General features: G+C 41.1%; 1 protein-coding gene across 1 annotated transcript in view; it reads left to right on the top strand.

Moving 5' to 3' along the window:
- The window catches only part of drp2 (dystrophin related protein 2), a 172,776-nt gene that overhangs the window by 154,224 nt on the left and 5,431 nt on the right, over positions 1-13,121 (top strand). The window contains exons 19-22 of the mRNA XM_080466036.1: positions 1,410-1,475; positions 7,381-7,446; positions 9,629-9,775; positions 11,227-11,479. Of these exons, the coding sequence (XP_080322162.1) occupies positions 1,410-1,475; positions 7,381-7,446; positions 9,629-9,775; positions 11,227-11,479 (532 nt within the window). The remainder of the gene's footprint in view (positions 1-1,409; positions 1,476-7,380; positions 7,447-9,628; positions 9,776-11,226; positions 11,480-13,121) is intronic.

Genomic DNA, 13,121 nt, shown 5'->3' with positions numbered 1-13,121 from the left:
CAGGGCACAAGGACAAAACAAAACAAAAAACAAAACAAAAAAGAGCAGTGGGACAAAAATACATGAGATCATCAGGAATCGTGGCTTATAGCTCGAGCCGGGATGTTGAAGTGTAATTATGGCTCCATGTTGTCGTTGATCGTGTTATTGGGATGTTTACCTTTTCATTTCCTTCCATACTCTAATTTACGACTGTAATATTTGAAGTCATCCAGATTTCACAGAGAGCTGAATGTAGTGCGTCAAAATACACGACTCCATGACATCAATCTTTTCTGTCCAAGAAATATAATAGTTGCTGTGCCTTTATAGTATTGTATGGTATCGGTTGTTGCTTTTGGAATAGCTCAGCAGGATATATAAATATACCTTAATAAAACATTGCATGAATCGCCAAATCACCTTGGAGAGATCTTTGAAAATAACATGTTTGCTTTATTTACTTTGCGTAGTTTAGCTATATTTAACGGCTGAATCGAGCAGCCTCCCCTGAGCACCGGATTATTTACACATCTGTGCTTCTCGCCGACTCTCTTTTCAGTAAACCAGAAACTCATTAACATTACGACGCAGCCTTGCATTCTCAAGATTCTTGGCGCGGAGAGCCGCCTTATTAAAAACATCTTACTAACACTACATGCAGGCGTCCCCAGTCCTCTTGATTCTTAACCTCTCATAACTCATCCAAGTTAATCGCAAACAACAACACCCATAGATGTTAGGATTTAGGGGTTTAATCAATACGACTGAATTATATGTAGCGCAGAGGTTTATCCTGAACAAGCATAACATTAACTTATTTTGCTATGCAGATGTTACACAGCTGTATGTCCCACTGTAACATGGCACAACACAAAAACTGCCCCGGTGCTCAAACTTCGACACCCTTAGTTTAACTTTAGCTCACGATCTTCGTTTCAATAGGTTGTGCGGTTCTGTTTGAAGTTTTAACAAAAGACCAGATCGTTTATTGGCTCTGCTTTCATATCTTTCAGATTAGTAAGTCAAATTTGAATTATTAAGTGTAAGTAAATATAATAGTCAAAGAGTGCAGCACATCCAAAATGCCACGTTGCTTTTACCACACTGACATTTTAGACTGTATTTTAAATGATTTTTGATTTCCTTTCTTCCTATTGTTTTGAACACTTTGCCACCATGGTTTATTAATGTTGATTCCATAAAACTTGGAAATTAACTCAACTAAGGTCAATCAATGTAATTGAATGGAAGTTTAAAGTGACACTGAGTAAGAAAAAAAACTAACATTTTCAGTTTTCCTAAAAAGTGTTAATTTCGCATAATTAAAATCCTTTTACACAATGCTTAGAATTTTCATAACTACACGCTTGTGCAAAGTATTAAAAATGCCTTTGTGAACTATTGATGTTGCCTCCTTTTGTTCTCAGACCATGCTCCTCACCCAAGCTGCCCCATGCAGACACGCACAGCAGGATTGAACATTATGCCAGCAGGTACGTGGCTCTCTGTGCAGTGCTATATATCAAATAATTACTACGGAGTCTCTCCCCCTCTTTGGCTTTCTTCTTTTCCAAATCATTTCCCTTCTTCTTTATATTCACTCCACCCCGCATCCACCTCTTCTCCTCCCCTGGCTCCTGTGCTCCCGCAGCCTTTAGTCTTTGCAGAGCGCTGATTGAGGTATTGATTTGGCTGAGCTGTACACCGCACTCCAGCCAGGACAGAGGCTGTGCTGCCCAGTGGTTTTCTCTCTCGTATTCTCCTCGCAAACTCCCGAGCAGTGCACTTTGTGGCTGTTGTTGGTGTGTGTGTGTGTGTGTGTGTGTGTGTGTGTGTGTGTGTGTGTGTGTGTGTGTGTGTGTGTGTGTGTGTGTGTTTGTGTGTGCATGTGTGTGTGCGTGCGTAGGTCGGCAGGGTTCATCGTGCCTAGTGACTTGTCACTTGCTAGGGCAGCGAGCCCATTGGTCACCTGGGAGCTGTCGCTGTGGATTAGTCTCCGTGTGACAGGTTATAAACAGGGCACAGCTCTGGATTCACACACTCCTGGCAGCTCTGCCCACAGCGCGTGTGCGTGCGTGCACACACACACACATACACACACACACACACACACACACACACGCCTTTCCGCTGTGTGCGTGTGCTGTTAAAAGTGTGCCGTTGTGTATTACTTCCCCGAGGCTCTTACACACTGCTTTACACTCTGCCAAAACGGAGAGAACACACACCAACCAGGGAGCCGCCACAATTGTCCTCTTTACCCCTCATATCTCTCCTTTTTTCCCTTTCTCCTGTTTGCGTTTTCTCTTTTGCATGATCCCTCTCTTCCATTGTCTCCCACCCACTCGTCATTAAACATCCTTTTATGTCTTGCAGACTATTTCTTCTTCTTCTTCCCCCTTCCCTCCGCTGCTGCTTTCTTTTTCATTTTTTTCTTTAATAAACATTTCCTCCTCCATTTACTCATTTGTTTTCAATTACGGTGCAATTTTCTTCAAACAGCTCTCGAGTCATTGGTCACTTAGAGGAATCCCTGCAAGTTTAATACACTGAACTGCTCTATTAACTACAAATACACATGAAGATCAGAGGTGGAAGTAGGTTTGGCAAATGTGGAAAACATTTGAAGAAGAAAAAACTGTTTCGGCCAAGAAGACTCATGCACTTGAAAGGAATGAATAACTTTTGTCAAAATACCAAGAATATCCACGTTGTCGTGTAACTGGGGGCCTTCCTGTGTTGCATTTGCATGTTCTTACTGGGCATGCATAGATTACTTTCCAGGTCATGTGGTTTCCTCTCAGAGTCTAAAAGCATATGTTTGAGGTTAAATGCTTTAAAGTGAGTGTGAGTAACTCTATTGTCTGCTTGTGTTTGAACTGAGATCGACTTGTCCTGAGTGTATTCTGCCCACAGTCAGCTCAGACTGACTCCAGCTTGAAAAAGCAGTAGAGAGGACGGATGGATTAAAATGAACTCCCACTGATAACAACATATTATCAGCGCGAAGTAGTTACAAGCCACCATATCATCAAATGGCTTAAAAACCCAATAGTTTCTGACGCAATGTGATGCAGCAGCACATCTAAAGTGTCTTCGTGTGTAAGGCTTTAAAAACTCCTCACACGCATGAATCCTTGGTAAAATAGCTTGCATGTTTAATTGTTATGATCGACAAATAGCTACCCACTGTTTGACGTCTTTAACCTGTGTGTGGTTTTCAGCCTCGAGCCAGTTCTTTCTATTTGTAGCTACCTATTGTTTCTTACGGGGGACTGTGTGCAGCCGCGGATCCGGTCTGTTGAGCAATTATTTAAGGCAGCGGTATTGTCAATGCGGGATTAACTCGAAATAGACTACATAATTCATAATGAAGAAACATGTCAGCCAGTGCATCGGTGTGGCTGATTGATGTGACTGTTTTCAGTCGTAGGACAACAGTGGAGCTCGGTGATGCAGAGGCATGCCTAAGCTGTATCAAACTTAGCTGCACGCTGCACAGGGGGTTTATAGCCTATATTGTTCAGGGAAACGCAATTATATATATATATATTTCATTTTAAAACTTCCTTTGAATAATTTGCAAATGTCTTCAACCGTTTAATAAATGATTTGCAACACAACTTTCATGTCAGGGTTTATATAATAAGATATGAGTAGTTCTGTTATGAAGTGTTGTAAATAATTTATTATGAGTTAATTATGCAGTATCCTCCACTTATGGATGTGTTTATAGGAGACTATAAGAATTCATTCAAATGCATTGACAGACTTGTAAAATCGTACCTCACTTTGCTTATATCTGTATAAAACAACACAGTGCTGTCGTGTTGATATTATTATCTGTGTTATTGCTAACACAGAGATGCGCTGTTGTTGAGCCCTCCCTCCTCTTCGCCACATATTTATGTATCTGGATCAAGGATCTGAGTCACCGCAAGCCATCAAAGTTTAGATCAGCGCTCACATCTGACATGGGGTAACAGAGGACTCACACTCATGACTTGTGAGACGGGTTCAGTCCTCGAGGGAACTTACTCAAAGTCCAAACAAAAGGTCGTCAACATGAAGGCATAGAATCCGACTCAGGTACCTGTGGGACGGGTTAGAGTTAAACCAGGAAATAAAATAAAAAATAAGGAAACATAGATCAAAACCAAATAGACCGAACTTGAAAATGGCAGGGACGCTAGACTGGATGGAACAAGATGAGGTAGCGACAGAGAAGTTAACAAGACACAGGTGGAAACAGTCAGAGGAGTGCGGCTGGGTTCAGCTCAGTGAAGGACATGAAGACGTCTGGAACAGGAAGAAGAACGTTGCTAAACAAATCAGGCATGAGGACAAAACTTGCATGAAAGCACTCAAACATGGACAACTTGAATAAAGTCCTGGCTTCTTGTTCCATTTGTTCTTTCTTTCTTTCTTTCTTTCTTTCTTTCTTTCTTTCTCAAATACACTCAAATTATTCCTAAATTAAGCCAATTCGTTTTAAAATCACAATAAAAATGAAATCAAAAAGTGTGTGTCTGATAATCGTGCACGTGTGCATGCAACATTTGTGTGCATGCCTGTGTGTGTGTGCTTGTGTGTGTGCGTGTGCCCTTCAGCACTTTTTGCAGGGGTGTACGTGCTAAATTGTGGCATGAATGTAGTCTCCGGTTATCTCAGAGAAGATCGAGTATTTGATGTTTTGGGTTAGAAAAGTCAGATCTGTGGTCGTGTCAAACACAAAGACAGCTTCTGTCTCTTCCCTTTTCTCTCTCGTATCGCTCGCCCTTCCCCCACATCGATGCAGGACTTTATTCCTTTCATCATCACCACCGCTTTGACATCTCATCGAGGAGAGATGAGAAGAAGATAATAAAAAACCCTCTCAGAACTCTGATAGGATTACTCCTCTCCAACCATCATTCCCTCTCCTGGTTCTCATTTACTCTCAAATTAATTTACACAATCTTGACTCTGAACACTTGTGTATGACAAAGACATGCACACTTCTCGTCCTTTCTGCTCTCATGCGCTGTTGTTCCTGACTGAGGCTGGACGTTTGTGGAGGGTTTTCCCGGTCAATTGTGTCCCAGATTGAATTATCAGCTTCGGGTTCAGTGACAGGGTCAAACCTTAGATTTCTGTGTGTTGCAGTCTTGTTGAGAACTGGGCAGAAAGAGGACGAAAGGTACATGCCGCTGACAGCTTCCATATCACTCACACCTCCTCTTCCCACTTCTCACTCCTTCAGCTGACGACACACCACGAAAGATGATGCAGCATGGATGATATCGGTGTGTATTTGTGTGCAACGGGAATGCCGCAGTGAAGATTCAAGGGCGCTTTCATGTTGCGCATGCAAGATTACAAACACATGCGAGCAGCCGCAAGGCGACTAGCACACGTTTGCATCGATTGGCTGGTTGTCTGTAACAGTTAATTAGCCCCTGGCAGAAGAGAAATACTCTAAACGTACTCTGATCATCAATACGTCAGACTAAAGCTTTGTGATTATTTTATTATATTTATAGTTCTAATAATTTTTTGGGGCTTGCATTCAACAAGTTTCAGTACCTGTGGACTCCGGGTCTTGTGTTCCTACTTGATCTTTGAATGAGTAGAAGTAAATGGATGGCCTTGTGCATTCAAGTGCAAACTAAACATTTACTCAGAGGTGACAATGATGGAGAGCAAAGGTTGGAAACACATTTACTGCATCATGGGCCATGGACGATACGATTGGTAATTATGCTACACTAGTAACAAGTGGTGCAAGAAGCATTACGATGAACATGGATACACGCAGCATGAAGACAGTAGTGTGTGAAAACACCATGTAAAACAAGGTAAATTAACTTGTCAAGTGTCCGGGTTTCATCTGCAAAGAGACAAAATATATTAAGTAGGAAGGGTAATTTAGTCTTATTAGAGCTCATAAATCAGTATGAGGTATATGCTGATGTATTTTATGTTGTTGAATAACATAAATTTATCTTTTATACTGCTTTATTCAATTTTGGGTGAGTGGGCACTTAAGAGAGACTAATTCCAGCTCACTATAGGTGAACGCAAGGGACGCACACACTCTTCTTTAAAGTCGCCAACTATGCTAAAATGCATGTTTTTGGACTATTCAAAGAAACCTGGGGACTTGAAGAAACTCCACATATGAAGTAAGAGAACATGCAAGCTCTGCTTCTTGTTCATTTGTGTGAAAGATGTACTTGATATCAGGCATTTATCCCAGAACTTATCCAAGAAAACCTACGGGTTAATGCCTCGGAAGTACAAAAAGTCTGAGGGGAAAAAAAAAAACCCTGGCCAAGTCACAGCTTGTATAAATTCAAGAGCAAAAGCACTATTACCGGGCTGGAAAATTCTTAAAGCACAAATACATTAACATCGTTCACTTTGGTGTTAATTGTACCAAAATATATTACTACACATTACATCTTGCATGTTCACCTGACATTACCCTCACCATAAAGAGCTGGAGTACCCAGCTGTCACTGACAAAGGAAGAATATGCAACCTTCACACAGAAAGCCTCGCCGTTGTCAACCAGAACCCTTCGTCCTTTGAAATTCAACTGAAACAGACACACTGGTAGCAGGAAGCGACTGTCCAATACGACACATTAGGATCAATCGCCATTCATTCAAGATGTCGGCTGACGGAAGGTTTTTATTCAACCACTAACCCAAGTTATTCAAACTGCTCCTAGAGTCTTAACCAATTTACCTTGAACTCTTTTTTTTTTTTTGTCTGTTTTAAACTTAACTTTTCAATTCTAGTGTGAATTTTATTCTTTAATCCATCAAAAGTATATATATATAAAAACATGGTGCTTTTTTCTTTTTCCCCCTGTGATTTGTCTGCCACAGAACCTTTTATTTGGTGTTATAGTGAAGCAGCTCACAGAGCAGCGGTCCACAGAGCTGTCCTCTGACACTCAGCAGGATATAATACAGGACTGGAAGCGCTGTCCTTGGTCCTGAAAAAAATCTCCACACAGCCGCTCACGTCCAGGCTGACACGCAGCTGCTGGACAGCAGCACATTTCCACAGGGCTTTTTTTTTTCACTGCCTGCACACCGGTCGACACTATACTGTACACTTTCTTTCTTTTCTCCTCATGGACATTGTTACAGCTTGTAAGTTAAGGCAAGTCCTGCCAGTCTGTGGTCTTGTTAGTCTTATATTTCTTTGCCATTCTGTTGATGCCCATACTACTACAAGGCCAAAGGTCTCCTCCGCACTATTTAAAGTCTACACTGTTGTGACTATTTGTTTCAACCTTGTGTTTGGTGTGTGATAAAATCAGTCGGTTCATTTGTGTGTGTCTCACTGTATATACAGTACGTGTGTATTTGATTTACATATTCTCATTGCTGTGGGTTTTTACAGATTGGCAGAAATGGAGAGCCAGAATTGTTCATTCTTCACGGACAGCCTGTCTCCGGATGAAAGCCTGTGAGTATACGGCCACCCCCACACTACAAACCCCGTCATTGCAACCTCAACCTTTCAGAGATTATGCGTGTGTTCTGTGTTTTCGTTTTTCTCCTTGATACATTGGCTGTTTCTGTGTTTACGTGTGTGCTCAGGCTTATACATGTATGTTCGAGTGAGAAGACGTGCTTGATTAATCAGGCACTTAATGAAAATGACCCACAGCAAGTACCTCACATGCACTCCCCCCTTCATAATCCACATGCTTGCTGTGATTAGGGTCTGTGTGTAAACACACAAAGCTTATGCGTGTGTGTGTGTGTGTATGTGTTTGTTTGTAGAAGTCGGATAAGTGGTGGATGTTAGCGAGGTTCCAGCTGTGACAGACATAATTCTTCATCCTGGAGAGCAGAGAGAGTGCCACCTGGAGAGCGTTGTTGTTTGAGATCATGTAATTGTGTTTGCGTTTCATTTTGTTGACATTGATATGGACTGTCAACCATTTCTTCCTCATTCTGAGATCATTTTCTTTTTAAAAAAAAATTATTTTTTATTATTGTGCTTTAAAGTTGAGGTTGTTTGCCAAGTAGCTCACTGCAAAGTGCAGCTTTGGTCTTTTAGGGCTCCAGGTGTGTGGCTGTGTGCGTGTGCATTGTGAACTGTGCTCATTATTTCTTTTCAGATGTGTGTCTTCTCTGAGAGGGCTGTGATTGACATCACATTAAGAATTAGTTTTAGGTTGAACAAAAAAAAAAAAAAAAAAAAAACTACAATACGGCAACTTTCTACTACTGACTCTGGTGCTTCTCGAGCCTGCTCACAGTGTCTTTCCTGGCATGTGCATGCGTCTGAAGTCTTGCTTACATGAACCATTGTTTCAAAACTGTGTATGTGCATGTTGTATTTGTCTTTACGCATGTGAATAAGTTGTTGCCTCAGAGTGAATTTGTATGCGTGACGTTACCTTTCTACCCTTCACGTGTAGCCTGGCGGTGTTGTCTTCTGCTCCTTTGCCTTTGCATCTTGTTCATATTCTGCAAGCCCGCCCCTCTGTCGGTGCTCCTCTGTTTTGTTTTTTCCCTTTTAATGCTGCATGGCTCTGTACATGCTGCTGTGCTATCTGTGTCTCCAGCTGGTGTTTGGTTGGCATCATACTGTTTTCCGTCTTGAACCATGCTGCCTGTGTGCACAGCCGTCACCCTCCACCTGTGAACGTTCTTCAGAGTTCACTTTGCTCTGTAGCACGTAGCACACCTTGATTTAAGCTTTCACTTACCAAACCCATCTGTCATCGTTTAAAAGTTTGGAGTTAGGAATTTTTCAAAATGATTGAAAACTATACCGAAAAGTGTGCAATATTTACTTATGGAATACAATAGTCAAGATAGCATGTAAATGTCCTCTGAGCTACTTAGTTCCAGCAACAATTCATCAACAACTAAAGTGAAGTTGGCAAGCTCATGTGAGCCAGCCATAAAGTAGGTTAATTTGATTATAATTGCATACGGCCATTCACGTAATTTGCATCAAAATGTAAATGGGGCTTTTGACTTGGAGAATAAAATTTACATCAATAAAATAATTGTGTAGCATAATATAGGTGAATGTTTTAGCATGTCAATGGAAAAAATACAGAACATTCCTCCTTGAATGAAAATACATTGTGAATATCTATTAAACAAGGCATCTGCAATGTGTAAATTGAAATTGCAATGCAAAATCGATATCGTTTTTTTTATTTATTTTTTTTAACTGTGGCTCAATAAAATTGTTTTCTTTGAAGACGAAAGCATTATCACAACACGTAAACAATTGTCTTTGTTTAAAAATAATTGCCAAACATTCACATATCCATTTATTGCCCTTGGTCTGCCAGTGAAGTTTTATTATGGTTTATTTTTCAAGCAATATATTGTGTTGTAGCTTAAGATGCGCCTCACATTCTTAATCATGCAAGTGGGTCCTAATGGTCTTACGAGCCAAGTTTATGACAGAGTATTTAATATTTGGACTGCGAACCTGGCAATGTGTCCCGTCCCGTTGTTTCTCGTCTTGTCTCATTGTCCATCCCTCATCCTGCTTGCCCGGCCTGGCTTTGGCCTGCCCCCGCCCCCCCCCCCCCCGAAGCTGTTGGCTCTGCTTTGTGCTGCTGGTGGCTGTGTGCTGGTGGCTCAGTGTGCTGTCTCCTGTGTGGGGGACTCAGGGATGAAGATCAGTACCTCCTGCGTCACTCCAGCCCAGCCCTGGACCATGACTCGCCGTGCGGACAGCACATGCTGCTGGCTCACCTGGAGCACCAGGACAAGGAGCAGCTGCAACGCACCCTGGCCCGCCTGGAGAATGAAAACAGGTCTGTAAAAAGCCTGGAAAATTAAGTGTATTTCATGATATGGTTCATTGTGTTTGGAGCAAGTTATTATTTTTTTGGGGGGTGAGGGGGGAGTTGTATTCATGCATGAATAATATTTCAGAACCACATCCATTGCACACACATATTTGACAAACAAGTATATACCAAGAAATCACATTTTTCTCTTCTTGTTCAAGCACTCAAAATGACATTTTTAATTTCTTATGAATTGATTTCATAAAGATGGGACACAAAGGTTGGAGCAGGAGCATAAAAGTCAGGAGTGAGTGATTTTATTTATTTTCTTATCAGTGAAGCTCCTCACAAGCATAATAACACAGCTATGTGTGTTTATCTGAGTATATGACTCCCTTCAGTATGTCTGCCACCATCTGAAAAAACCCCCCTGTAGAGAGTAAACACTTCCACACTCCAAATCCTTTTGAACGGCATCAAGTGAATAAAATATGATTTTCTGTGTGCATACCTGACAGTCGGTCTGTAAAATGTTGCAGTTACAGTTTGCGGTTGCTTGAAAATTGTTTTTTTGTTCTTGTTGTTGGTTTTGTGTACAAATTGTTTTTAGGGCTTAATTGAACGTCACTACAACGCATGATGGTTGAATTAATTTAATTTGAACTTATCTACTAGATGCGCATGTATTTTTTTTTTTACATTAGTAAAGCAATTTCATTTCCCCTGCTCATTTAATAAGTGACCAGAGGCAAAGTTGATGTTAATGAATCATATGAATATATTACCTGACTTCAGTTCAGTTGTGACCTCTCCAGACATACATATGCAAACGCACACACGTTTGCCCTTTGGGTGTCTAAAACCTTGACTAAATTCTTTTTTTTTTTTTTTTAATAAACTATGTCTACCGTGTGCTTTGTTGTGTCTATCGTGACTAAAGTGGATGCTGCAGCTTAATTTGCATCGTTTGTTGCTTTCCAGTATGTGAAAGATGAATCAAAAGCAGCATGAGACATCCTGCTGTCTCTGTGTCTACTTTCAGAAAAGAAAAAAATCTGAAGCGCGTATATAATGTAAAAACTGCTGTGTCAGCTCAACAATTGCATAATTATTTGGATTCCGTCCTAAAACTAAAATCAACTTTGAAATTCTAATCTGGTTTAAAATACAGTTGACTTTGATAAGAATTATATTAAATTACTGATGATTAATAGAACTGCTCACCATGTGGTTAGTGTCAACAATATAATAACATCTTGCTGCATTGTCCAATGTGTTTTCATTTGCATGTGAATTGATATGTTCTAAATATATAATAGAAAATGTGTCTTTATTTTGGTGGTGTGGGGGGGGGGGGGGTATTTATTTGTCTCAGCTTGATAAATAGTTCTACTTCTGCAGTACTGTTTTGAATATTGCACTAACAAGTTGGCCTGACTGTTTCCCTCCATCTGTTCTGCCCTGTGGGTCCTCAGGGTGCTGCAGGGTGAGTACAGGCGGCTGAAGTGGAAGCACGAAGAGGCGGCATCGGTTCCCATGCTGACTGAGGCCGGAGAAGGCGGCCCGGGTTCACCCACAGCAGAAGGCCAGCAGGACGAAGAGCTCCTGGCCGAGGCCCGGGTCCTCCGGCAGCACAAGACGCGCCTGGAGACCCGCATGCAGATCCTGGAGGATCACAACAAACAGCTCGAGTCTCAGCTGCGCAGGCTAAGAGAGCTGCTGCTACAGGTACTGAGAGAGATCTCATGATGGATGTTTAGGAGAGTTGGCTGAATTGCCCTAAAACACTATTTTGAGATATTGTTGTTACGTGCTTGTTCTTTTAATCTCCAAAAAGTACAATGGAAAAAATATTGTTGTGTGTTTAGCACGGTGGTTTAGTGGTAAGCACTATCGCCTTCTGTTGAGAACCACCCGAGACCAGGTGCAGAGCTGGAGACTTTCTCTCGGTACTCCAGTTTCCACCCACATTTCAGAAACATGCACAGGAGGTTAATTAGTGACCCTACATTGCCCAAAAGTGTGAATTTGTCAATATCCATATCTGTGTTTGGCCTATGAGGGACTGGGCGTGCCCCACCTTCACTCCTAGTTGGTTATCAGTTCCAGCTCTCTGCGATCAGAACTGGATGAAGCGATATAGAAGATGGAGCAGTGTCGCATGCCTTCGGCTGGTTTCGGCTCCAGCACTCCATGAGTTTGATCAATGTGGACGGTAGATAGATGCAGCCTGAATTATATATTCATATGGACAGAAATCATTTTCATTTTCACATTGAAGTGATGCAAGAAAAAACAATGTTGAAGTTCTGGTGAGTGACGAGAATCAACATCACAGAGCAATGAGAAAGGACTTCAGCAGTCTAGACGTTAGTGGGGGAGCAGGCAGTTTACGTCTGATGGGAGTGATGAAGCGACTCCCTGACCAGGGTGAAGGATAAGGTAGTGACGTGGAGGAGGAGGAGGAGGAGGAGGAGGAGGAGGAGGAGGAGGAGGAGGGATGCACACTGCGGCGTCTGAAAGGCAGAATGACCATTTTATGATTATACCGAGGGTGTGAGTTGTAATGACTGACGAGCTCTCGAAAGAAAAACGCGGGCAAAATGATAATTGAACAGAAGCGGCGAAGAAACATTAAAACAGGAAAGCAGAAGTGATGAAGCAGAAGCAATATCCATGTTATCGCATTGGACAGACATAGAATAGGTGTACACAGAACATGCATAAGCTTCAGCTGAAATCTATGAATTATTTGTTCTTACTTCATTGAATTCCATTTTATGTGATTATTTCCCAAAGGATGGATGATTTAGATCAGATTTTAAATATCCATGTGCAGGCTCCTGAGAAGATATTGGCAATTTTTAAGACACATAGATAAAAGTGTTACCACGATTTGATGTGAACCAGTAATTTTTCTACCAACTGTAATGTTAAATCGTATATTATGAATTATCTTTAACCAATAGATGTTGATATCCTTTATGATGAGCCTTAACCTTTCATAGAGTGCTCATTACATGTGTAAATTGAACATTTGAACCCTAAAGAGGAAGAATATTTCTTTTATTACTTCAAAGTCAGTATAACGATACACCATTTCATTGCAATTATACAGTCAAATCTCTAGCAAACTAGATGTAAGTAGACTTTAGCCTCCTGCCAATATTACTAATACATTATTGAGTACTACAGTAGCACTGTTTTATTTGCAAAAAGTAGGCCAAATATGTGTTAATAGATTTCTTGGGTGTTTGTTTAAACATAGATACTGTCATCCGTAGTCATTCTCTGAGTACAGATCCACAGGTTTTCACATGTGTTTATGTTTTTAATATGATTGCATCAGTTAGGGGGATTACATGAGAAC

Source organism: Lipophrys pholis, assembly GCF_963383615.2.
Source record: "Lipophrys pholis genome assembly, chromosome: 6".
Taxonomy (NCBI): Eukaryota; Metazoa; Chordata; class Actinopteri; order Blenniiformes; family Blenniidae; genus Lipophrys; species Lipophrys pholis.
This window is presented reverse-complemented; position numbering and strand designations above follow the sequence as displayed.